A 27,936-nucleotide genomic window follows, 5' to 3' on the forward strand; every position below is an offset into this window, starting at 1 on the left:
TTGCCTTTGAGACAATGTCTCACTGTGTTTTCCAGGATGGACTCCGTCCTGAACTGAGGTTAACTTCTTCTGAATAGCTAGGACCACAGGCTGGCATTTCATTTCTCCTTGGAGACGCAGCCAGCTCAGCTCCTTTCTTATTCTGAACAGAGGAAGGAGTGATTGCCATTGTAGTTCAGTTATCCTTAAGTTTGCAACACATCTTAGAACCCCTTAACTTATTAATAGAGCCCTCAATATTAGCTTCAAAGGAATTTTAATATCATGGTACAAGATTGTTATTGTTTTATTGTTGTTAAGAAAAAAAGTTAAAGGTAAAATTCTGCAGATTTTGTATCCAGGGTGCTATAATTTATCCTCAGGTGCTGAGATATGGATTCTACAGAAAGAGCTGTAAAGTTGCTTGTCTTCCCACATGATCAGAAGATAATGAACATTTGCTGAGCGGTCACTCACAAGTGAATAGAAAGATCAGAGGCTTTCAGAGGCAGGCAAACATAGGTTCAAAGCCCAACTCTGCTGCTTCCTAGCTGTAGGGCCATGAGTGTTCCGTTTGTTTCCTTATATGTAAAGTGGGGTTGGTAAGGCTCACTTGGCAGACCTGTTCGATGGAGAGATCATGTGTGAGGCTCCTCCAATGGTACCTGACAGGCTACGATAACTATCAGGTGGCAGACACCATATTATCTACATTTGTTATCTCACTTAATCCTCAAGTTACACCCTCAAAAAGATGATGTTATTTCCACCAAAGGGAAGTGAGCCTCCCAGAGCCTCCACAATGTCCCCAGGGCCCACAGCTGGAAAATATCAAGTTAGGATTTATCTTGTTGCACCTGAAACCTATGCTAATTTTGTCTTTCTAATCCACCGGCTGCCATCTTTTTCTTTACAAGCTATCTGATGGTTGATTTGTTGATTAAAATACAAAGATATAATCTCTTGACAATGAATTAAATTAAAAAAAACAAAGCCAAGCACAGCTGGCTCATCCCTATAATCCTAGCTACTCAGGAGGCTGAGATCTGAGAATTGAGGTTCAAAGCCAGCCTAGGCAGGTAAGTCCTTGAGACTTTTATCTCTCATAAACTATTCAGAAAAAGCCAGAAATGCCACTGTGGCTCAAGTAGTAGAGTGCTAACACTAACCTTGTGCAAAAGGAGCTAAGGGACAGTACCCAGGTCCCAGATTTCAAGGCCCAGGACTGGCAAAAAAAAAAAAAAAAAAAAAAAGGCAAAATTTTACTTATCTCCTAGTACATGACAGTGTTATAAAAAGGGATATTTGGGTCAGAAAGGACAGTCTTGTTTACCCTTCCCCTTTAAAGAAATTCTTCATTACACTTATCTAAAAAACTAAAACTGTAAAGATCATGTTGGCAATAAATACCTAGACTTTACTGAGTTAACCTGAGTTAAAGGATCAGGCCTGATCTGTTAATAATTCCACATTTCCAAGAGCTTCAAGCATAAATTCCTGCTAGGGCTGGCTTTTATGATCTTATGAAAATGGCTTTTGGGAACAATCTGAAGTAAAACTCAGTACTGCTAAAATAGTGAAGGAAGCCCTGGAGGCAGAGGCCAGCTTTGTGTTCAGGAATGAAATGAAATAGGATTCTTTGCCACATTGGCCTTCAAAGTCAGCATGTCTGGTGGTTACTTGGACATGTGCCACAAGATCTTGAGAGAGTGAACTTAGGACCTTGGATAATGGATCCATGAGGCTATAGGATCAGATAAAATTGTCCTGGAGTTAAAAAAGAAATGGATAGAATGGAATTAACAAAATATGGGAAAATAATGGAAATGATGACATTGATCAAGATGCATTATACTCATAATCTGACTTGTTGTATGGAAACCCCTTTGTACAACTAATTAAAATAATTTTTAAAGGAGTAGACTCAAAAGAGGAAAGGTTAAAATTGTAATCTTGAGGAATAGCAAGAGTAAAGGGTATATGGGGAAAGTATAAAGGAGACTGAAGAATTATCAAATCAGAAAGGTAAGGAGGACCAAAAGGAGGATAGTATTTTAAAGGTTGATAGAGAATTTATGAAAGACAGTGATGATAACCTCACACAGAGAGGTCCAGCAAGGTGAGGTCTCCTAAGCTATCGTTGGACTAGACAATTAGATGATCAGTGAGCCTAGAGAATAAGGCTTCTCTCAGGATAGTGGAATCAGAAGCTAGGAAGGAAGTATTAAGGAATGGAATGGAGCTGGAAGGCACAGAATTACTAATGTAATTCTGATCAGTTACTGATGTTTCTGATATTCCATGCAACTAATTATAAAATTTCTTATAGTAAACATATGCTGTGCATTATCTTTCCCCATGTAGTGACTTGAATATTTTTAGTTAGATTAACTAAGGTGAATGTATTTATTCATTGGGGAGAGTAAGACATGGCACTTGACTGTCTCAGCACTGATTTCCTCTGGAATCTTCTTATCTGTGCTTGTTGCTGGGAGCAAATGAAGCAAGAAAGAGCATATGCATTCAACTTGAGGGGTTCTATGGACAGACCAAGTTCAAATAGCAGAGGCATCTTGGAAAAATCAAGTATAAACAGTTATAAAATACTACTAGTCCAATTACTTTTTAGTATTTAATATTATCTGGTCCAACTCTAAACCTATAGTATGGGTTGAAAAAATCTTGGTGCAATTGTTACCTTAGCAACTTTTTTCAAACTTCTGGTTCCCATAAGTGTGTCATGCACTTTCCTTCTTAGGTCCCACTGCTCCTAATTGTCTACAACATTCATCTGTGTCCCCTGCTTGTCCCCTGCAAGCATGTAGTTTGTAGCTTCTGTTCTTCTGATGACTCATCTCTGAAGCGAAACAGAATACTCATCTAGTTATTTTTATCTTAAAGTATATGTTTGTGGTACAATATACATAAACAAAACATTTATAGATATGAAAAAATAGGATATCTATATACTATACAAGTGAGAAGATAGGGGATTACTTACTGGTGGAAATCACGTCTTAGAAAATACAATGCTCTGGGCTGGGAAGTGGGCTCAGTGGTAGAGCGCTTGCCTAAGGCCCTGGGTTCGATTCCTCAGCACCACATAAGCAAAAAGAAAAAAATCTGGAAGTGGTGCTGTGGCTCAAGTTGTAGAGCACTAGCCTTGAGCTGAAGAGCTGAGGGACAGCGCCCAGGCCCAGAGTTCAAGCCCCATGACTGACAAAAAAAAAGAAAAAAGAAAATACAATGCTTGACCATAATAAGAGTGACCGAAAGGAGGAGGATGTCCGTATTGAAGACTGCAACTACTGCAATGTACTTACCATGGAGACTCATCAGAGAAGTATTCAATAAAGGGACATGTTATTAAACCAGCTGGGTAACTAGAGCTTGAAAAAGCTGGAAGAGTCCTGGGAACTTGTATAAAACACATCTCTTAGCCTTGCCCTATCCAAGGTTGAAGGAGCCTCATCAGTCATTGACTAAAGAATGCTGGCATGGGAGGGAAGTGAATAAATATCTATAGCACTGATTCCCTGGCAGCTCTTGCCATGGAGGTGGCAAGAGAAGGTCTTCAGGCCAAGGAGAGCAGATGCTGTGGTTGAAAGTCTGCAGTGGTGTCCTAGGGAGTTAAGGGGAAGGTAAATGTTTCCTTCAGTACTGTGTTCTATCCTCTGCTATTCTGATTCTTTTTAAGCCAAGTTTCAAGAGATTGAGTACTAGCCCACACCTACCTGCCTCATAAAAATATACAAGTTGTCTTCTAAGGTATCATGATTATTTACTAGGTCTGCCATAACTAATACCTCAGATTGGCTGGTTAAGGTGTCAACAGATGCATGTTTTCCCTTACACGTAAAAGCTAGATATTTAAAGTAAATACATTGGGTAGTATACAAGTGTGTACAAATATATTAACTGAAATATGCTCGTTTCAAGGCAGATCTCAAATAGTGTAATTTTTTACAAAGGAAAAATTAAAGTTCAGTAAAACACCAGGAAATGGGTACGCAAAAGAGGTGTGGCTGGGCACAAGTGGTTCCTGCCTGTAATCCTAGCTACTCAGGAGGCTGAAATCTGAGGATCACAGTTCAAAGCCAGCTGGGGCAGGAAAGTCCGTGAGATTCTTATCTCCAATAAACTACCAGAAAACCAGAAGTGGCACTGTGGCGCAAGCGGTAGAGTGCTAGCCTTGAGCTTAAGAGTTCCAGGGACAGCGCCCAGGCCCAGAGTTCAAGCCCCATGAGAGACACAAAAAGGAAAGGGTGATGGGCCAAGGGGAGAAGAAGAATTTTGTATATTCTACAAAATTAAGAAGAGTGAGAGAAGGGGAGAGGAGGGGAGGGATGAGTGAGAATGTTGAAAGGAGTGACATTGGTCAAGATGCACTGTATTCATAAACCGCTTTGTTAAATGGCAACTCCTTTGTACACCTACTTAAAGATAATAATAAAAAGAAGAAGAAGAGGCAAAAGATGAAGATGTCAGCTGGGTTGCTTTCTTCTGAGTCCTCTTTCCTTGGTTTCTAGATGGCGGCCATGCCCTGGCATCTCATGAGCCTTCCCTCAGAATGACCTCATTTTATACTTCATTAACACCTTAGAGACCACTGTCTCCAAATACAGTCACATTCTGTCGACTGGAATTTAGTACTTCAGTGTATGAGTTTGAGGCGTACAGCAGATACATTGTCCAAAACTGTCATTGTGCAAAGAGGGTACATATTTTAAATTATAATAAATTAGCCAAATTTTCATTGAAGGGTAGCAGAAGATACCACCCAAAGATGCCACTTTGATATAAGAATTATTTGGAGCTAAACAACTTTCTTAACATGTTCCAAGAAGAATGTTCTGACCTCTCATTTTCTTCCTGAAAGCAAGAGATAAAGCTCTCAAGTGAAAGATGCCCTCCTTAAACCAGGATGACAGAAGGATTCTTATCACCAGGAACAGGGATGACAGAATTTTGTACAAACAAACCTTGCTAAAATAAGTTCTATTCCTTGAGCCTTCCCATATAATTTAGTTAGCTTTCCACAGTTGCCTCTCTTTGTACAGCCTAATTAAAAAGTGTAGAGAGAGCAGTCCTTCAGCAACAGGCTGCTATTTAGTTGTTCTGCAGACTGGGGCTGCATGCCAAAGCCAGCAGCCCTCCTGTGATCTCCAAGTGGTTACTGAGACCTTCAGAACTTCTAGTATGGACAAGGAGAGTGCATTCAAACACAGTTCCTCTCTAGATCTGGTTTGTTTCTGCCCTCTGCTGGGCATGACATAAACAAAGCTCTATAAAATATGATTTGGTGGGGCATGCAAGAGATTTCCCAACCTGAATATTCTCAATTTAATTTTCTGCTTTTGCTGATCAAGTGAAAATGTAATATATCTTTATTTCAACTGGCCTAATTGCTAGAGAAACTAAGAATATTTACGTGTGTGTGTGTGTGTGTGTGTGTGTGGTGTGTGTGTGAGAGAGAGAGAGAGAGAGAGAGAGAAAGAGAGGAGAGAGAGAGTCAGTCCTGAGGCTTGAATTCAAGGTGTGGGTACTGTCCCTAAGCTTCTTTAGCTCAAAGCTAGTGTTCTACCACTTGAGCCATAGTGCCACTCCTGCCTTATTTTTTTTTTTTTTTGGTCCAGTCGTGGGGTCTGAACTCTGGGCCTGGGTGCTGTCCCTCAGCTCTTCAGCTCAAGGCTAGCGCTCTACCACTTGAGCCACAGCGCCACTTCCGGCTTTTTTCATTTTGCTTATGTGGTGCTGAGGAATCGAACCCAGGGCCTCAGGCATGCAAGGCAAGCACTCTACCACTGAGCCACCTTCCCAGCCCCTCCTGCCTTATTTTTTTGTAGTTTAGTGACTTTCCTGCCCAGACTGGCTGCAAGCCTCGATCCTCATATCTCAGCTTCCTGAGTAGCTAGGATTACAGGTGTCAGACACCTGCTTAAGGATCTTTTTATATGTTTCTATATAAAACACACACACACACACACACACACACACACACACACACGTTTATATATCTGTTGATATTATTTTCTGTTAATTACTGTTTTCTCTATATTTTTTCCTTGGGTCATTTGTCATTGTTCTCATTTCATAAAAATCTGTTTCACTATAATAATTCTTTTTCTAATGTTTTTATTGTAAAAGTACTGTACAGAGGGTTACATGAGTAAGGTAATGAGTACACTTCCTATTAAGCATTGTTACCTCCTCCTTTATTTTTCCCCTACTATCCCTTCCCTCCCCACTCCTCAACTCCACCCCCTCACCCCCCCCCAAGTTGTAAAGTTCATTTTCAACATAGTGTTTTGTACATCTCATTGTTACAATGGGTCATCCTGTATCCTTATTTAATCATTTCGTTATTCCCCTTCCCCTCCCCAAATTAGAAAAATGTATATACAAGAGAAAAATGCATATACAAGATTACAAGATGCAGGTAACTGGAATCAAATACAGTAAAAATGGGTTATAAAACAAACAGAAAAACATATAAAAGAAACAAAAAAATCACATAGTACATTATAAATACATTAAAAACAATAGCAAGAAAGAAAAAAAAAAACACTTGTGTCCCTATCCTGGGGTTCATTCGCTTAACATCAAGAAAATGTGATATGTATATATATGAATTCTATGCCTCCATCAGAAAGAATAACACCACCACATTTGTTAGGAAAGACTTTGGAAAAAATTATATTAAGTGAAGTAAGCCAGGCCCAAAGAAACATAGATCCCATGGTTTCCCTTATCTGCAATAACTAGTATATGTCTAGGACAAGCATAAAAGGTCAAAAGCTATGTACATATGACCATATAATTCTTTAATATATGTACTGGGAATATTTGTGTTTGAATTTGATTTATGTACAGAGAAGCCTTAAATTTTAATGGCACTGTCCGTCTTTCTTTCTTTTCTCTTTCTTCTTCTTCTTCTTTTTTTTTTTTTTTGTCGGTCATGGAGCCTGAACTCTAGGCCTGGGCGCTGTCCTTCAGCTCTTCAGCTCAAGGCTAGCGCTCTACCACTTGAACCACAGCACCACTTCCGGCTTTTTCTGCTTATGTGGTGCTGATGAATTGAGCCCAGGGTCTCATACATGCAAGGCAAGCGCTCTACCACTGAGCCAACTTCCCAGCCCCTATTGTTCTTTTTTTATCTTCTCAAGAACATTTTCCCACATTCTGGTTTTGTTTTTGTTTTTGTTTTTGTCAGTCTTGGGGCTTGAACTCTGGGCCTGGGCGCTGTCCCTCAGCTCTTCAGCTCAAGGTAAGCAATCTACCACTTGAGCCACAGCGCCACTTTTGGTTTTCTTGTGTTTTATTGGAGATGAGTCTCACGGACTTTCCTGCTCAGGCTGGCTTTGAACCTTGATTCTCAGATCTCAGCCTCCTGGGTAGCTAGAATTACAAGCATGAGCCACCAGCGCCCGGCCACATTCTGTAATTGATGAGAAATATACTCTAGTGTGTATGTCCAGCTACTGGTCTTCTTTTTTCCTTTTTTCTTTGCTTTGTTTTAAGCAAAATTTCTCAAAAGAAATATTTCTCATTTTCAAAAAAGAATTGTTCTTGTCAAGATTACCAATAATCTTTCTGGTGCTAGCTACAGTCTCATATCTATCTGTTTGTTGTTTCGTTTTGTTTTGTTGTTTTTGTTTTTGCCATTCCTGGGGCATGAACTCAGGGCCTGGGCTCTGTCTTGAGCTTCTTTGTGCTCAAGGCTAGCATTCTACCACTTGAGCCACAGCACCACTTCTGGCTTTTTCTGAGAAGTTTATTGGAGATAAGAGTCTTTTTTTTTTTTTTTTTTGAGATAAGAGTCTTAAGGACATTTCTGCCCAGGCTGGCTTTGAACCACAACTCTCAGATCTCAGCCTCATGAGAAGCTAGGATTACAGGCGTGAGCCACTTGCTCTCAGCCCATCTCCATCTTTGTTCTCCAAGTCTTACCTAACCTTTTGGCAGCATTCACCAGGACTGGTCATCCCTCTTTCAGTCGTTTTCCCAAATGGCTTTAGTGAATTCCCAGTTTTCTTCCTCATCTCTGCTGACTCCACACACCTTGAATACTGATGTGTCCCAGGACAAGTCTTGTGTATTCCTTTGTAAATTCTCAAGCAGACTAACAGCTGAGCCACTGGATACCTTCTTTGGGTTGACAACTCCAAATTCACTTCCATCCCTGAGTAACTCATTCATCAAGCTACCTCTGCTTGTCCAGCTCATCCAACTGGACACCTCTGTTTGCATGCATCATACTTAATAAGTACAAAATTGTTCTCTGCCCCAAAAACCTTTTCCTACACTACCTTATTATCTTACCCTATTTTCCCCAAGAATCTTTTTGTTTAACCCAAACTTTAAGAATTACTCTGGTTTCTCCCTTCCCTTCCCTTCCTCTCCCCAATCCATCTGCAAATCTTAATGTTTCTATTTCCCAGATATATTTATGCCTTTCAATATTTTTTGGTTTTGGTTTTAGCACCAGTCCTTGGGCTTGAATTCAGGGTCTGGGTGCTGTCCCTGAGTTCTTATGCTTAAGGCTAGTGCTCTACCACTGGAGCCACAGCTTCACGTCCAGCTCTCTCTCTCTCTCTCTCTCTCTCTCTCTCTCAATAAAATTATTTGGAGATAAAAGTCACTGGTATATGTCTGCTGAAGCTGGCTTCCAACTGTGATCCTTATGTCTCAACCTCCAGAGTAGCTAGGATTATAGGCATAAGCCATCAGTGCCTGGTCATCTTTCAACTATCTCTCTATTCCTTCTCACTGATGTTACTCCTCAGGGATGTCTGTGTGCACTGAGTATTCTGACTGTATTTGTTCTTTGTTTTCTTTTTCATTCATCCAGAGCCCTCCCAATAGACCTCCCCCACATTTAAACTTGTTTCAGCTCCCTGACATTGAGTCTGCTATACTATTAATTGCTCCAAAGGTTTACTCCATCAAGTTTCATTCTGACAGATACGACAGTCAGCTTAATCATGTAGATATGTATATGCCTCTGTCAGTGTTTACATGGGAGGGTGTAGTTTGGACCTAAGATCCACCTAGGAACAACAAAAAAAATGTGTGCTTTGTCTTTCTGGTCCTGGCTTATTTCACTTTCTGGTATTTTCCAGATCCGTTGATTCCTCTGCATATGACATAATTTCAGTCTTCCTCATGGTTGCATCAAATTCCCTGTGTGTGTGTGTGTGTGTGTGTGTGTGTGTGTGTGTGTGGTATCAAAGGCACCCTCTCATACTAGGTCAACACCATTCTCTCTGAAGGGGTATGTGAACCTGGACCAGACCCAAACATCCCAGGAGCAGCCCAGACATCTCTATTCATTCCTCTCTGCACCAGCTCTCTCCCATCTCCTATCACGTTCATAGGCTTGGGCTTGGGCCTGACCCAGTATCAGGCTGTGACAATTCTCTTTTGTGACAATTCCTGGCCATGCTGGATCTTCTTGCTGTGGTTGGCACATAGCTATGGTAAGAAAGGCACTGATTTTGCAGGCCAATTTTTCTCCCTTGAATGCCAGCTCATCACTTCCTGGTTGAGTGGATTAAAAATATTTGTGTAAGTGTAAATTGTGGCCAATAATGTTCTCCTTACCTACTTTTCCAGGCTTTTGGGAGGACTCACAGTGATCACTTATATAAAAGGCCTTAAAATTTACTGCACATAAACTCAAGATCCCAGTAAAGATTCTCTGTGACCACATATGCATTTGAATTAATGACTTTATTGACAAACTTTTCCATGGAAATATTAGCCCAATAAGATAATAAGGAACAGTTCCAGTCAAACATACATTTTTTAAAAACCCAGATGACTTTTCAGTGACATGGCTTAACTTCCCCTCCCTCCCTTAGTGAAATCAGATTGTTGTGGGGAGGGGCAGATCATGGATCTTCTATTCCCTTCTTCCTCTTGCCCAAGTGAGAAAAAAAAATGTCTGCCTATAAGTAGAAACAACTCAAATTGTTAAATTCCAAAAGACATGCAGCAGTGAACTGAAGCAAATGCAGCGCTGTAAAGAGAAACTAGTCTTAGCTCATGGCTGACGCTCGGTGATGGATGAGGCCACACCTTGCCTGAAGTACTGCACACACCCTGGGAAGAACAAGCCCTTGAACTTGCAGGATCCCTGCCAACTTGGCAGTTGGGGGCTCCTGCTGAGCAATGCCACTGGGGACATGAGTCACGGTTTTGCTTTTTTTTTTTATTTAAAAAGTATTTCAGAACATCGAGTTCCCTAACAGCCCTTTAACAAGGAATCAAAATGAGGTTTAGGGAAACTGTTGTTGTGAGCATGGTAAAGTCTTGTACAGTGATCAGAAGAACACAAGCTTACACAAGCTTATTCTTAGTGAAAAAAAGAGAGGTCCACAGCAGACCACACGCCAAATCCTAGGGTTTAAGTCAGTCTTCTGATTATGAAGTTCACTGTTAGATTCAGGATGTAGAGTTGTGACTGACTGGACTCCAAATCTCTCAGTATCTGTAAAGTGGCTAGCATGGAACTGACATCTACAGTTTCATGAATAAATATACAATCTAGCATGAAAGAACAAACGAATAACACTACTATTTGTGTTTTAGTAATACAAGTTAGCAATGAAAGGACTTCATATCTGAAGTTTTAATTCTCTGGACTTTGTTATACAAACACACTCCATATCAAGCTATTTCTGATAAACATGGATTTTATTGGTATAGTTTGTTATAACTTTAACCCCTACCTTTCCCAACATCAGACATGTTAACAATCCTTTAAGAATCATACTACATTACCTTGAAGAAAATACATTCAGCTGATCATGTTATTCCTATCAAAACATCATTTGACAGTGTCAGCTACCTGGTTTGTTGTTGTTGTTGGTTTGTTTGTTTGATTTTTTTGCTGGCCCTGGGGCTTGAGCTCTGGGCCTGGGCACTGTCCCTGAGCTCCTTTTGCTCAAGGTTAGCGCTCTACCACTTGGGCCACAGCTCTACTTCTGGATTTTTAACTGGAGATAATAATCTCACAGACTTTCCTGGCAGGGCTGGCTTTGATCCTCAGATCTCAGCCTCCTGAGTAGCTAGGTTACTGGTACCTGGCAAACACCTTGCTTTTTTACATAATGCATACCAGTCTAATGTCAGTGTGAATACGCATCAACTAGGTACTGGCTTTCTAAAGTAATTACTTTGCAAATACCAAAATAGTAAGTCCTGAGGCTGTGTATGGAGAGGCCAAAGGAAAGCTGTGTGTGCTGCCACATGTTCCTGTGTCACCTTCCTCCTGTGAGCATTGTCCTATCTTTGATTACAATTGCAAATGATCCAAATGGAGAAGGAAAATTTAGCAGAAGACAAGGAAATGGAACTAGAGAGTTGGGGGTGGGGCAGCAGGGATGCCGTGTTTGGCTGAACCTGGGGAGTATCCAAGGTTATGTGCACTGACCACAAGGATCACGCCCTGAAGGATACGAGGCTAGTGTACGGATACCAGATAGCAGGCATTTCTAGGGAAGATACTTCCTAGTAGCTGCTGGAGTCAGTACTGTGAAGCTAGGTCTAATCCCTCATCCTGAGCTAAGGAGGCAAGAATGAAAGTAAGTTTTTCTTGCTTGTGGGTTCTCATATATCTGGGTTTAGAGTTATGTGGAAGCCAGCCTTTAGGTTAAAACAAGACTTGTAATGGCAGAATTTAAAAAGAAAAGAATGAGCTTGTTTGAAACCCTACATGATCAAGCCAAGAAAGCTCAGTACTGCTTTGTGAATCTTTCCCCAACTTCTGCTTTTCTGTTTTCTATTCTAACCTGTATCTTTAGCTCACTGTGTCCACAGCAGATCCAATTATAGGAAGTTTGCCTGAACACAGGCAAAGCAAGCTGCACCTTGGCAGTTCATTAACGTATTTGAGGACTGTGCAGCACAATGACTGTATGTGAGAAACGGGAAGCTGAGAACATCCTAACGGCTCAAGCCAGCTGTTTGCTGCCAGGTCAGACCATTGATTCTCAAGGCACTCAGCAGCATCCACGTTCACCACTTCTCCAGCTTTCCTTGGCAGGACCCCGGACTGTGAAGAACCCCAGAGAAGGTCATCTGCTTCTGTTTTCAGAGACTCTGCTAGTTGATGCAGTTCTTTGTGATTCTTTTACTTCTGTCCATGGGTCGGATGCCTTCTGTAACATTAATGGTGACTTCTTTTGCCGACATCCGTTTAGCATCTCTTTTAGCCTGTTAAAAAGTTTCAAATAGTGAATCAAGTCACCAAGAGTAATTCCAAGTCCTCACATTTCCATTAATTTTTTGAGATTATTAGGAACCTACAGGAAGGCAGGAAGAATGGCCTATAAGAACACATGTATATAAACTCCTTCTCAGAGGGATTTAAGACATTTATTCATATATATATACATATATATGAATATAAAGTATATAAAATATATATTAATTAAAATATATAAAATATATAGATAATATATATGTGCAATATTAATGGGATAACATAAAAGGCTTTGATAAACCCATTGGCTGATATTTTCCAAAGTTTCTCTGTTCATCTCTGCACCGAGCCTGGTTCAAGGAATGCTCAGTAAAACACTGTCAATGAATGAATTTGCTAAGGTCTATCAAAGGGTAATGGGCAAGTTTTTACAGCTGGCTTTAGCAGAGTAGTTAAGGTTTTGAGCTTTGAAGTCAGACTTTGATTCAAATACTGGCTACATAATTCACACTGGACAAGTGTTTTCCAATCCAATACTGAATTTCAAAATGAGGAATGAGGGAGGTAATGCATGTAAAATCCTTATCACAAGGTTTATTACTAAATTATAGTGAGAAATCTTCAAAACAGGATTATCACCAGGTTCACACCTGTAATGCTAGCTACTCAGGAGGCTGAGATCTGAGGACCGTGGTTCCAAGCCAGCCAAGGCAGAGAAGTCCATGAGACTCTTTTTTTTTTTTTTTTCATGAGACTCTTATTTCCAACTAAACAACAAAATAAAAGCCAGAAGTAGAGCTGTGTCTCAAATGGTAAAGTGCTAGCCTTGAGCAAAAGCACAGGGTCAGCAGCCAGGCACCCAGGCCCTGGGTTCAAGCTCCAGGACTGGCACACACAAAACAATAAGATTTTCTTTTAAAAAAAATAGGTTTATTGGGGGGGGGGATAAAAAAATAGGTTTATTGACATGTAAATGAAGACAAACCAATGGCAAAAGCCCAGAATAGTAACACATAGTAACACATTCACTAAATCATAGTTTCTTCAACAATATGTGCCCCCACCTACTTTTTTGCAAAGTCAAAACCACCTTCCACTAGAGGTATGAGGGAGATTTTGTGCCTTTTCCATTCAATGATGTTATGCTTGGAGTGAACATGAGATGACCTTAGGAGCTGTCTCCATCAGAGGATGGACATAAATAGGTGCCACCCAATGAGAATTTGCTGCCTAGACATCAGAGAGCCTCCAGTTATCCCTGCAGGGTGGTCTCACTGAAGTGCAGAAGAAAAGGGAGAAATAAAAAGATCTGACCATTTTGCTTCAGTGTAGCCCAGCTCTGGCAAGTCATTCCGCTCCAGATCTGACAGACTGCCTCATCCACCTGCACTATGCTCAGCTTCTCTCTCTACTTCTGCTTTCATCTCTTTCCTTCCACACGTGTTGGCCCTACAGGCATTTCCTAATGAACATCCTGCATAATGACATGTCACATCTGCTTCCAGGAAAACACAGTGTCAATCCCATGGGAGCAGCTCTCAAGGTGTGAGCATCTCCCTATGTTGGATACGCACCCATGGGGATAGATGTCTATTTTTCACACACCATGACCTCTGAACTCAAGCTGGCTCTATCCTCTGTAACTCATGCAAAGAAATGGTAGACTGTTGCAGCAATAAACAAAAACAAACTATTCTGCTGAGCTTATTAACAAGTAATAAGTAGGTTTCTAACATGTTGCATAATAGTTGTACACTTGTAGTTGCTGCTGCTGGTGTCCCTTGTTATATTTCCTTAACTAATCTGAGATATCCTTCTAGCTGCCTAGTCCTGGCTACTTATAAATCACGGCAGGGCCATTCTTTGAAGAGTAATCCTGATCTGATAGGAGCCACCTACCCCTAAAGTGTCAACAAGGTTACAACCTAATTCCAGGAGAGGGCCCATGGCCAATGCTGGATCAACAATGTCACTCAAGAGTTCCCTATAAGATCAAGGTAAGGCTACACTACAAGCTCAACTGAGCTCACAAGCTTGCTCAGCATGATCCTCTGGCCAGCCTCCCTCCCATGCTACCATGCAGGTGCCCAAGAATCATCATCTTAGACTCTGCTTCTCAAGAACCAGGCCTAAGGTAATACTTAATGGGCGATTTGGGGTATTTAAGAACAATTTCAACTCCATTACTTTATCCACTTATTTCTGTAGATAAGATTTCATTGTTTTCCTCTTAAATATTCCAAAGGCCTAGCACAGTTCTGTGATGTAGTAGGCCCTCACTTTAACTTTAGTTGAATGAATATACTACCTTTGCAAATGTACCCTTTTTGTAGCAATCAGTGGACAATACTGTCTAGGATTATTTTTATTTTGCTTTCTTGGTACTAAGGTCTCAAGCCAGGGCCTTGAGTGTGCTAATAAGCAAGTGCTCCAGCATGGAACCACATCCTCAGACCTTTAAATGTTTATTAAATTATTATTATCAGGTGTCTGTGAACTTGCTTAGGTTAGCCTAGACAGGCCTCAACTTGCTTTAACCTGAATCTTAGTCCCTTACCTGGAAAACAAGATAATAATGCTTGCTGCTTAGATTTTTTTCCCCCTGAGAATATGAAGTACGTCACTTAGCACTGGTAAAGGCACCAGCTTCTGGTTTGCCCAGAACTGATCCATTGTAAAAACTAAAACTCTGGAAATCCAGAAACCTTCTCAGACCCTCAGCACAAGCCAGGACAGTGGGTAGACATTGATGGTGATAGACATTGCCATGACTTTCATACCAAACATTAGCATCAAGAAGCTAATTCTGCTATAAGTGATGACTGTGACAACAAGACTTCTAAAAGCTGGGCTTTGGGCTAAAGAACACGTGAGAGTTCTCAATGAACATAGAATGTTCAAATAGTGACTCTGATATTAAGCAGTGAGAACAACTGTGAATTTTCTTGGAAACATTTCAAAAAGAGGAGTTTGGGAATGTGAGGCCTCACCTGAACAATGTCGGCGCCTGTCCCAGCACCGAGGACAGCCAGGAGGTTACAGTCACTGCATTTAGAGTGAACTCGGTGATTTGGAAACCTTAGACTCCAAGGCCCAATGGGAGGGAGAAAGAAAATGAGAAAGAAAGCGAAATGCCGGGTATTTTCTAGAAGTTCTGAGAAGGAAGTTGCTTTTCCCTCTTATGAAAAAAGAGCTAGATAGAGAGAAGAAACACTCACATCCTTTTGCCCCTCCAGACACTTTATGTAGCATAGATGTGCCCCCTCCTTGGACATAGTTTTCTGCCAGCCAAGCCTTGCTATTTATATCCTACCACCTCTTTTTTTGTGACAGGCAAAGAAAATGTGTTCCTATTGCAATTAATGGCCTTAATATTTTTTGGGGGGGTATGCTTTTCAATTCAATGATGAGAGGAGCCTATTTGACACCTTTTTTTTTTTTAACCAGCTATCTGATAAATCAATTCAGTTCTTATTTTGTAAGCTTTCTCACCATTCACTCTTGTTAAAAGGCTACCTCTTGTTTCACACCTAGTCTGACAGCTTTTCTATTCTTCACTTGCCTCATTTTAATGCCTGCAGTTTGGTGGCCTGTGAATCACAGATCTGACTCCTCTTGATAAGGCTTCTTTAATTAAAAGTCATTTACTAGCTGTCATTTCTCCAGGGTAGCCAGATTGATGGTGATAATTTCTTGGCAGTCTCCAGCCCAGTTGGACTTGTTTCTCTTGGGTTCACAGGTCAGTGGTCTGGCTCATTCCCCATGGGGGGAGGGAGGTTGGGAGGGTAGCCTGGCTGCTCTGTAGAGACCTGGGTTCAACACTGAAGAAGAAATTTTGTTCAGCCTTTTCTCAGTTCCATTTGAACAGGAAGTAGAGGTGTTTCAGATTTTGCTTGGACTTGACAAATATATCTGTACCTAACACATGCCAAACCTTTCTACAGGTCTTTGCAGACAACAAAGAAAAGTAAGGCCTACTGAGGTTGGGATGTACTCAGACATCATCTGTATTAAAGAATATTTTAATTATAAAAGCAATGCATGACAATGGGAAAATTTTTAGTAGGGAAAGACACAGTGAGAAGTCATACAATTCCATGTTCTGGCCTCTACACAGGTAATCATGGCTCATAATTTCCCATAGAGTGTTGCAGAAATTGCCAGGTACCAGTGTCTCATATCTGTAATCTTAGCTTCTCAGGAGACTGAGATATGATGATTACAGTTTGAAGCCAACTTTAGACAGAAAAATCTGTAAGACTCTTATCTCCAATTAACTACCAAGAAAAAAACAAATGAATAAAAAACAGAAGCATAGCTGTAGCTCAAGTGGTAGAGCACTCATTAGCCTTGAGCAGAAAGGCTTAGAGACAGCATAGGCCCTGAGTCAAGCTCTAGGATCAGAACCAAAAAATAAAAAAAAAAAAGAATGTTGCAGGGATTTTCCAAATATCATAGGACTCTGAAAGTCTCTCCTTCTACTCTCTACTTCTTTCCTGGCCTTTAACCACAGTTTGAACTATTTGTGCATTTTTGTGTTTATTCACTTCTTTTCTATTTCTCATCAGATTATAAACTTCAAGAAGGTTGGGGCTCCATCTCTTTTGCTCACTACAGCATGTCCAGAATCCAATACTGCCTGTCACATACTAGACACGTGATGAGAAATGTGAAGGTAAATCTTAAGGAAAATCCCCAAGAACAGAGCCTTGTTTGTGCTGTCCTGCTTTAGTCCTCTAGAACATTTCCTACTGGATTTCGATCATGCTCATAACTGATTATTCCTTGCACTATCCCTAAAAGACAGATGAGAATCTCACAGTGTTTATTTCACCATGAGGCAGCTGAAGCCACTCCGGTTCCGGTTTGTGCAGTTTGCCCAAAGCCATATAGGTAGCAAGTCAAACAAAAGGTGGTAACATCAGTCCTGCATCTCGTTCTTTCCACAGCTGTGTCAAAGCTCACTCTAAATTCTCAACCACTGTGTTTCAAGTGATGAGAGAGAAGGACAAGGTCTTTAGAGACAGACAGAGAGAGAGAGAGAGAGAGGAGAGACACAGAAAGAGAGACACAGAAAGAGACAAAGAGAGACAGAGACAAGTTTCAATTGCAAGCCAGCCAAAACACTGCTCCCTGGGCCCTGTAGGCCAAATAATCAGCTTCTGAGTCTCTATTTTCCCAGGTGAGGAAAAATAATGCTTATCTTTCAGAGTCCTGAGGGTTCAAAATGCTGTACACAGTGTGCCTGGTCCACAGTGGTATTCCAAAACTGTCAGAGTCCTCCACCCCTCCTCGGAAGATTAACCAGCACAGACTTGTAGGCTGCAACTTGAAACCTTTGATTGCTTTTCAGTCAGGTTCTCTATTAATGGGAGGCAGACAATACAAAATCTCCAGTTCCCAAATGCCCTGAATTAACTTGTTGCTGCTTTGTAAATGTTTATAGCATTAATGTGAAGTCAATCTGGGAACATTCCATCTTAGCAACGCCACCCAGGGCAGGTCGCTAGCTTTGGAAGGCTGGGGGTCAGACTCTCTGTAGACACCCTCAACCTAGGGGTTTTCAACAAGTGCTGAAAGGAGGTATTGCTTTTCCTCAGATGCTGCAGTTGGCCACTAGATCCCTAGGGACCACAGAACCTGCTTTACAAAAACTCTGGTGCTGAGGTGGAGAGGGTGGGTGCAAATGCTGGGATACCTTTTTAATCATTCAATCAACATGTAGTTGTTTTCAGTGTCTATTAGAGGAATAATCCTGGAGGCGACTCAGATGTGGACAGAGGGAAAACATATTTAAAAATCATGAATAGCGGGGCGACAGTGGCTCACTCTTGTAATCCTAGCTACTCAGGAGGCTGAGGATCTGAGGCTCGCGGTTCAAAGCCAGCCTGGACAGAAAAGTCCGTGAGACTCTTATCTCCAATAAACCACTAGAAAGACAGAAGTGGCGCTGTGGCTCAAGCAGTAGAGCGCTCGCCTTGAGCTGAAGAGCGCAGGGACAGCGCCCAAGCCCAGAGTTCAAGCCCTACGACTGACAAAAATAAATAAATAAATCATGAAGTCTGTGCTCTAAAAGCTCCTAATTTGACTGGCTTTTCTAAGACAAATAGTGACTCTCTGAAACTCTATTAGCCCATATGTAGGGTGCTGCTAAGTTCCTTCCTTCTTTCCAGGAGAGAGCTGCTGACTCTGTCAAAATGCCTTCTAACAACTTTTCCTGGTATTTTCTTTCATTCTTTCCTTCCTTTTCATGTTTCTTATTTTTCTTTGCCTAGGAGGGAGTCATCTTTCCTTCCCTAACTGTCCCCTGACATGTCTCCCATTGCTGTTGTCTAGGAGAAATTCTCAGGTGGTTTCCTTATGGTCCTTTCTCCACCTGGTCCCTGGCTCTATGGGGTTTCACCCATCCTTCCTAGACTGGGCCATGCATTGCCAATGGCTGTCAGCCAGACACTGTGGGCAGGGCAGCAGGAGGAAGTCCCTTCGCTGAGATTAGTCAACAGCTAATTCCTTTAGCATGGTCTGGTTACTTTGCCAAGAATAATAAAGCAACTGGAAAAAAATGTAGCTTTTGAAGACCTCAGGGAGGTCAGCCACATACTTGGGAGTTTTGTCTGCTTATGGCTATACCCGCAAGCACATGTCCACCTGAGCTGAATACTTAAGGCTTTTTAGTGGGGAGGAAGGAGTTCTACGTCCAAGGAAATGGTGCATCACGGTTACAGAGAAAATATTTGGATACAGCCCAGAGTTCCTGAATGATTAATTAGCAGGAGAAGGGTAACTAATAGGATTTCTGTCTTGCTATTTGTGGAGCTGTGTGCAGGGCCAATGATTTATCAGATGCTGTGGAGTCATGGGGGTCCTAAATGACTGGGAAAACCAAGGTGCAAAGAGAGGAGTTCCCCACCGAGACAGCCAGCTTCAACTTGTGAAAGATCATTTTTAGCACCATCATTTTGCCATTTAACACCTATCGATAACATTAGGTAGAGAGCAGGGGCTGAAGAGGGTTGGGGGCCGGGTGGGGGGAGGAGATTTGGTTCATTTAATGGGACATGAAGTAGAGACAGGCTCAGAGCACAAGTCGCTGGTGCTCATGGTCCCTGACACCGTTAGTTGTGCCCCATCACCTGCCAGAAAGCCATCTGATGCCATGGCGAGGCATCTGTGTGCATCGCAGAGCCAGCGCTGCCCCCACCACGCAGAATCTTCCAGTCCCTTCACAGCACTAGTCCAAGTCTGTAACTGCTTTGTTTATTTATTCTATGTTATTTGACTCTCCCCTTTAGCCTGATTAAAACTGGCAGCTGCTTCAGAGCAAATGCTATGCTTGCCTTTTCTACTCCTGGGTCCTTGGCACTAAAACAGTGCCTGGCACCTACACAGCACTCAATGCACATTTGATGAATGGATCTTCAGAGTTCTTATAGGAACCAAGGAAGGGATTGTCCAGGCCTGGCAGGGATTGCCTTTAACACGCACACTTGTTTGGTAAATCTGAATGAGGAAACTGCAGAAAGCTTGGGGACTAGGCTGTATGCTTCTCCAGAGGCCTGGTCTCTTTTAACAAATAGAGCACAAGAACCACCAGCCAGGAGGCCTGATGGTACACAACGGGAACACTGTGGCTCCTTGGCTTATGATGGGGTGACATCTCATTACACTTATGGTACATTGAAAAGGTAATAAATCAATAATGTACATAGAACACATAATCTTCTGAGCATCCTAGCTTCTCAAAATAGTGCACTGTATAATCTTGAGTGTTTCCCCTTGAGTGCTGGGCTGGGAACTGTGGATCCCTACTGCAGCCCAGAATCACAAAACAGGGTGAGATTTCATGTTTCTAGAATAGCAAAGACCCAAATTCAAATGACAAAGTATGGTTTCTACTGAACGCACATTGTTTTCACACCTGATGTTGAAAAATGGTAAGTTGAGTCTACATTGTTTAGGAACCATGCAAAGAAGACCACAGGAGGCAAGTGGACATTGAAAATACATGAAGGTTGGCCAAGGGTAAAAGAGACAAACTAAGTCATAGTAGTGTACACAGTCCAAGGTACTCAGGATGCAGTGGAGAAGGACCATGATTCAATATTGGTCCGGGCAAAGTTAACTCAAGACTATCTGTGGAGCATACTACAAACTAAAGGACTTGAGTTGTCTCAAGCTGTAGAGCACTTACCTGGGAAAACTTGAGGCCCTGAGTTCAAACCTCAGTAGAGAGAGTAAGTGGGGATAGAAGGGAGAGGAGAAAAGACCCAGGAAAGGAGAGGACTGGATCAGAGAGAGAGAGAGAGAGAGATTGGGAAAGAGCCAGAGAGAATAGGAAGAAATCAGAAAACTTTCTTTGGGTAGACTTTAGGCTCTTATTAAGGAGCTTGCCTGTGTTTGTATAATAAAACTCTGCTGCCCAAAGCTATAAAAAGAGGTAAACAGACACCTTAGGTAGAAAACCTTGGCTTGCTTGACCTTTGAAGGACTCAGATGTCTGGGTGCAAAGACCATTGATGAACTTCAGTGATGGACAACTTAAAGAGTTATCAGTCTCGTATCTTATTTTGAAAACAGTTACAACACAGCCATTGTTCGTTGATTTATGAAAACAAAAGCCACACAGACTGCTGATGGATACAAGTCATCTGCCCACTGGGCTGCCTGGGTCAGGTATGTGTGGTCTCTGATCCCTTTCCAAGGCTTCCACCACTGCTGGAACCCTTACTGACTCTGCCCGGCCCTGTTCTAACTGCCAGACTGGCTGCAGGGCAGCTACGTGTGGTCTTGGGGGTAACTGTCCTTGGCTATCTCTGAGTCTCATTGCTCAGCTGTCAACTGGAGACAAGGGTATCATCATGTTACACACTGATCCAAATATTGTGAGGATTAAGTAAGGTAATATAACAGTGCTCAGCACTTTTGTTGTATTTAGAACCAATAGTTACTATCATAGGCCTAAGACAATTTATCATGGACTAAACACAGAATACTGGTTTTTAAGCTGTTTGTCTCTCTGTTCTCTCCGTCTCTCCTCTCTCTCTTTTGTCTCTCTCTATCTCACTGGGGTTTTAACTCAGGGCTCCTTGGCAGGCAGGCACTCTACTGCTTGAGCCATGCCTCCAGCCTTTTTTGCTTTTATTAGACAGGGTCTGGCTTCTTGCCAAGGCTGACTTGAACAACTGGTGATCTCAAATTCCCATATAGCTTCTAATCTTAAGTGTATAAACTGGAATTCATCCACTGTTGGTTAGATTAAAAAATGGCACAACCCCTTTGGAAAATTCTTTGTCAGGGCTTACAAAGTCAAATGTATACCTATTCTATGACAGAGCGAGTCCACCAAAAGAACAGAATGTCCACCCAAAAGAATGCACAGAACATTAAGTAGATCCTTCGAGGGTACTTAGTAAATTTAGAGCTGAATTTAGCCAGTTTCCTGATCAAAGCTTTTCTCAAGTCATCACTGATACAAGCAAGAATTTCATCAGTAGTCATGCCCTCAGAAAACAAATGGCACTGACCTGGAGGGACAGGCCCAGAAAGCTCTGATAGGAGATGGGTTTGGAGTAGAGAGTGCAGCAGACTCTGAAGCAGGTAGAACACTTGGAAGAAGAGGAAGTCAGAGGTGGGAACTGAAGAGGAGGAGGAGCAGGCTAGACTGTAGATTCCTGCGCTGGCCTACCAAGGGTTTTTGTTCTGGGCTGCACTCTATTGTACATGGGAAGTACCATAGACCTCCCTTTGTTCTAAGAGCAACAGGCTGGGGGAGATGCTGTCGCCATGCAAGAACCACTTTCTACGGCTTGTCTTGTTGGAGGGTATGAGGCAAAAGTCTAGATTTGTTTGCTACCACACTGTTCTAGTTCTTTCTTCTTCCTATTTCCCACCCCTGAGACTATCCAGCTGCCAGCCTAGGATGGGTTCCTGTAACCAGCAGTCTTCTGCTGCCCCCAGAAAAGGAGATCCTTGTACAAATCTAGGCCTAACCAAACAGGCACTTCCTCCAGAGTGCAGATATCAAGGACTTATTTCCGCTGACTCAACAGAAAATAGTATCCTTCAAGGCAGGAACTGGAAATCTGTGGTAACCTTCACAAGAGAGGAGGAGAGCATTTCCTTTGCCAGTGTGCCCTTTCCCAGAACACAGTTTGGGTGTTCCTGACAAGGGGCAAGCTCCACCTCTATTCTCTGGTCCCAAGCCAATTCTGGGGCTGTGAGCCTACCTCTGTGGTCCATAGGCCATTCTGTTTCTGAGTCAGAGGGCCTGAACTGAGGGTCTGGGAATTTGGACACTGGATCCCACTGTTCATATTCTTCTCTGGGGCTGTAGATCGAGGCATACCATTGGAGGGCAGTCCATCTTCCAGCACACCTGTAGTGGTGAGAAGAGGGTGGCACCAGAGACTTACGTTTGACAGTTGTTATAAACGATCCCAAGACTGTGGAGAAAAAGATAAGCAAGAAGCAAAAAGGCACAGAAATTCCACCATGCTATCCTTTTCTGTAAAAGCACGTGTGTTTTTAATAAATACTTTTGTAACTTGAAATTTTGACTTGTTCCATCGATGGCAGTGTTTTGGTTTCGTGAAACATTCAGCCACATTATTTTTTCATACATCTGTTGTATAGCTGTATTTGATATTTATTTGCTTCATTGAATCAGTCATTTATTTAATAACTCCCTTCTCATTGGCCATTTGTTTCTATTTTTGAATAACAAACATGACAGGGATGACACTTCTTGTGGTGAAAGCTTTAATCTTCATTACTTCCTCTGGATAAATTCTTACAAGGGAGAATATTGGCTTGAAGGCTATACAGAGATTTTTGCATAATTCCATCTCTCAGGGTTACAATAAGCATGTGTGCCTCCCATAACCAATGCCAAAAACAAAAATGACCGAAGTTTAAATAAATGACCTCACTGAAAAGGTAGGAGGACAGTGCCAGGGTTCAGTAAGTATGGAAAGCATCTGATTGGGAAGAGTAAAGGTCCCAGAAAGTGTGAAGGGGAGCAACAAGTAGGACACAAAGAAGGGGGCGGGACTCTGCAGTCGCCATAAAGACAGGAGCAGTTGGAGCGGACAGCCACTCCACCCCTCCACCCGCAAGGCCATACAGCAACACGGGGCTGGGCTCAGAAAAGAGCACTGCACTTACAAAACTCAAATCCAAAGATGCAAACATTAGTAAGACTTTCCAGATGGCACCTGCAGAGCCTTAAATCCAAGCCCAGTATACCCTGTATAGTCCCACTAGTTGCACAAACATGAAGCTGACCCTGTAGAGACTGACCAGATGTGGCCAAGAAGCAAATGGCCTGTGTCCTCCTCTCAGCATTCCATCCATTCCTCAGCATCTTTTCTGGGCTTCGGGACTTCCACAAGCAGTCTGAAAATCTCTCATGTGGTTCAGGGTTTTCAGTTTCCATTGGTGGCTAAACCCCAATTATAACTCTGTCTTCTTAACCCCACCCTCACCAGGAGGGTTTTGTTGTTATTGTTTGGTGTGGATCTTTTGTTTGGTTTTGGGGTAGCTACTTCCTCTCATTTGCCTCCAGCTTACAACAATCCCCATATCAAAGTGGCATGTTTAGAGGTGGCACAGTATAGTCTTCTACACAAGCCATACCTCTGGTGGATGAGAGGAAATTTATTTTTCCTTTGTACTTTTCTATTACTGTACAAATTTTCTGAGATTGAAATACAAGTTAGGTTGCAGAGGTAAGAGGTAAGAGTTGATAACTCCAGATTCTTGATCTTCCTGGGGGGCAGTAACCTCTTGACTAATCTGGTAGTCAGATATATCTGCTCACTGCTGGGCAGTAAAGGTCTCCAAGTTGATGCTAGTTCTCTGCATCAGAGCATCTCTACCTATTTATCAGGCATGGTGGGCCAGGAGCTTAGCACTTAGCTGATGATGTGACTCCTAAGTGAAGAATGGAACTGCTATAGCCAATGAGAACAGCAGGAGGGGGAGGAACAGCTGGTGACAGGCCACAGATAATAAGTATGCTGTATGTCCCAGACACTGTCAGACCTTTACGTCATATGTCATCTCATGTAATCCTTATGGTAGCACAATAAAATAGGAATCATTGTTCCCATTTAATAAATGAAAAATCCTTGCATTGTGTTTAGTTGCTGGGCTCCCTGCACACAGATTCTGCAGACCACCTTTCTCCCCTCTCCAGCCAGGGAGTTAAGAAAATTGCCATAGTATTTCAGGAGAAGAAATTGAAGTTTTACGCGAGATCTGTATATTTCTAAAGCTTATGATGTTAGCAAGTATTTCTTTCTATGAAAAACTCCCAAGTAGGCAGTTCTCAATTTAATATTCATGAGACCCCCCTGGAGTGTCTTCAATTGAAGAACCAACCTCTAGTCTCCAAGAAATGATTCAGTAGAACACAGGAATATATAGGTGTATATATATAGTATACTATGTATATTATGTAATATATATTTATATATAAGTTTATATATTCATTATATGTGTGTTATACACACACATATATATGTATAATTGAAAGTCCTCTTAAAGATTCTGAAGCAAGGGATTCTAAAGGTCCACAAAGACTCGTTTATATTATGGATATAAATGTAGATGTGTACAGATCTGTGTCTGACAGAGAAACCAACATTCATGCTAGTTTTGAAGATTTCATACAAAAATGCTCACCTATGAAACACCACCACTTGGGAGGCCAAGGCAGGAGGATGGTGACTTTGAGGCTAGCCTGGGCTACACAACTAGACCTGGTCAAAGAAACAAGCTCATCTACATTTTTTTCCCACAGTGAACTGTAGACATTTGTGTGTCCTTGGAATATATCCTTTGTAATAATACCTTCCATAAAATTTCCATCCCATCCAGGAGACAGCCAAACATAAACTTTGCCAAGAGAAACAGCTGTGTAGAAGAAGCTTATTGATAAAGTACAACCAATGACTTCTTGCCAAAGCTTCTTGCTATTTTAAGAATAGAGCTCGGCAGGAGGGCAGCGTATAGAAATTTAAGATGGTAGCTAGGGGCCATATGGAGAGCAGGTTTTCTCCTTAACCCCAGAATCTGGCTCTTCTGGGTGAAGATGATCAGAGTCTGTGCAAAGTCATCAGAGACTGCCTGCAAATCATTCCTCCCAGTGATAGAGAACGAAGGATAAGACATAGCAATCTATTTAGAAAGGATCTCTTCAGGTCACATCAGATGAAACTCTGGCCTATCAAAGCCCTGCCTGGGCTCAGGTCCAAAACACACATCTGATGACATTTGCGTTTCAACAGAGGTATAAATTAAATTGTGACTCCATAACCACTTGCTAAGAATATGTCTCCTCGTCTCAAAGTGAGCTGAATAGCGAGGTGTCAGTCCTTCAGTCTGATGAGCGTTTCACCCGTCATAGAGAGCGGCAGCAAGATGCCACTTGTGGGCTCTTGTGCCACACTGGGATACTCAGGCAACCAGATTTCATTAGCACCCTGCAAGTCACCCGTGGCCTGCCAGGTTCTAAGACTGAGACACAACTGGCAACTTTGGAACAAAGAAACAATTGGGGATCACAATCTGGGACAGCCTGCCAGGGTCCAGGTAGCCACAGCCATCAAAGGTGGACATCGGCATGGGGAGTCATTCCTTCCCCGTTATGAGCAACTTCCTCGCCTTAGGACAACCATTTCTTTTTTTTCCCCCAGAATACAAAAGGCCTGGCCTTTGCTGGTAGAGAGCTCTCATTACTGAGAGATCATTTTACATTGATTGGTGGAAATCAAACGTGGGCTTCAGCTGTCAGCAGCCCTTCCCAGCCTCTCTATTCCCTAGGACCATTTCATAAAAAAAGCTTCTGGTGGATAGCTGGGACTACAGTGATCAGCTTATACTGACAGATTGCAAACAGTTTGTGGTCAGCCAGGCCTTGGATTGAGCCACAACCTAGGAGCTTGGGGGCTTGAGGTTTAGGGACATTTAGGTCACCCAGTAACCAGAGACCACCAGCAAAGGTGGCTGAGACTCCAAAGGCAGCAGCATCTGACTGTGCGAAAAGGTACAGCAGAGGTATCATGATCCAAGACAGCTCATACCATAAAGGCTCAAGCATGGAAGTTTTGGTGGAACTCCTCCTCCCTGGCTAGGAGAGAATAATATCACCCGAGGATAAGGCAGAATGAACTTTTAGGCTAGTAGTTTGTGGAATACCCACTGTCCAAGGTCTGTTATCTGGCTCTACGTCCTAATGACTGAGGGAGACAGAGCCTTCCTACCAAGATTCAAATCATGTGATCTCCATAGCCTCTTATAACCCATAGAAAGGTATATACCAACATATAAGAGGGACTGAGAATCCCTGCCCCCACAAACACACCTCATGCTAAGGTTTAAGAGCAGGACCTCCTTCTTTCTTGGCTGGTGTTCTACCACTAGAGTCATGCCTCCAGCCTAGCTTTTTGCTGTTTACCTTCCTTGGAGATGGAGTTCACTGGATTTTTCTGCCTAGGCTGGCTTCAATTTCAGCTTTCTAGATCTCAGCCTCCTGGGTATCTAAAATTACAAGCAAGAGACATTGTAGCATGGCTAACATGTTTCTCACTCTCTTCACTCTTCATACCTAAGTTCTAACATCTATACATATTACCCTTATTCTTTTATCCCTTACTGTACCACATAAAAATGCTAGTCTCCTGTATATAGCATATGATTGATTGTAGAGATCATGTTATCAATGGTATTTTACTGTTTTCAAATTTCTGATTGGACAGTATATTGATGAATTTGTTAGTAGTGAGATATATTCATGGACCAGAGGTGAGAAATGGTACATCAACCCAGCTAATACCCAGTTCAATGAGAAGATAGAAAATAACACAATGGAAAGCTATCAGGCAGCTAATCCTCATACTACAAATTGTCTTCAAATAAGTAAGAACTATGGAAAAGCAAGGCAATGTAATCCCTCCAAAACCAATAGTTACACAGGGGAGTAGAATGACAGCAAAGTGGAGGAAAATCCATATATATTGAGCTCAACACAATGATGATAAAAATGTTCAATGAAATGAAAGAAAAGAGAACATTTATCAAACAACTCAGTGAAATAGAAAAAAAGATTCAAATAAAGAGCTAAATGAATGCCAAGTAAACAATTAAATGAGCTCAAAGAGAATACAAACTAAACAACACATTAAAAAGACATATAACTGAATAAATGAAGTAAACAAGCCAATGCAAAACAAACAGTAAACTGGTATGGATAAAGATTCAGAAAATACCAGGAAAAAAATCAAACTAAGTTCTAGAGATGAAAACTATACTGGAAAACTTCTCTAGCAAAAGTAGACGTAACAGAAGATAGAATTTCAGGGTCTGAAGATAAAATATACATAGCAGAAAAAAACTGAAGAAAAAAACAGAAAAGAGATTAAAGAAATATGAGAGGAATTTTCAAGACCCTCATGACATGATGAAAGGAAAAAACTTATGAATCATAGGCATAGCAGGAGGCGCAGATGTACTGGTTAGGGACATTAAAACATAGCCAATGAAATAAGAGCAGAGAGAGAGAGACAGAGAGAAAGGAGAAGAGAAGGGAAAGGAAGAAGGGAAGAGAAGAAGGGAAGGGAAGGGAAGGGAAGGGAGCAGCATATCTGTAAAGAGAATGACGTGGGAAGCTCCTAAGGACATCTGTAATATCAGCAGCAAGTCTCCCTGTGGTCATGGGTTCTGACCAGGAGGAGGTCACTTGAAACCCC

The 27,936-nt window shown here is 41.9% G+C and overlaps 1 protein-coding gene across 1 annotated transcript in view; it reads right to left on the reverse strand.

Moving 5' to 3' along the window:
- Positions 1 to 10,993: 10,993 nt before the first annotated feature.
- Baalc (BAALC binder of MAP3K1 and KLF4) overlaps positions 10,994 to 27,936 on the reverse strand; it is a 54,351-nt gene continuing 37,408 nt past the window's right edge. The window contains exons 2-3 of the mRNA XM_042673080.1: positions 22,414 to 22,562; positions 10,994 to 12,198 (exon numbers count right to left, since the gene is read on the reverse strand). Of these exons, the coding sequence (XP_042529014.1) occupies positions 12,088 to 12,198; positions 22,414 to 22,562 (260 nt within the window). The 3' untranslated portion in view covers positions 10,994 to 12,087. The remainder of the gene's footprint in view (positions 12,199 to 22,413; positions 22,563 to 27,936) is intronic.

This window comes from Dipodomys spectabilis, unplaced genomic scaffold (assembly GCF_019054845.1).
Source record: "Dipodomys spectabilis isolate Male_0828 unplaced genomic scaffold, ASM1905484v1 ptg000783l, whole genome shotgun sequence".
NCBI lineage: Eukaryota > Metazoa > Chordata > Mammalia > Rodentia > Heteromyidae > Dipodomys > Dipodomys spectabilis.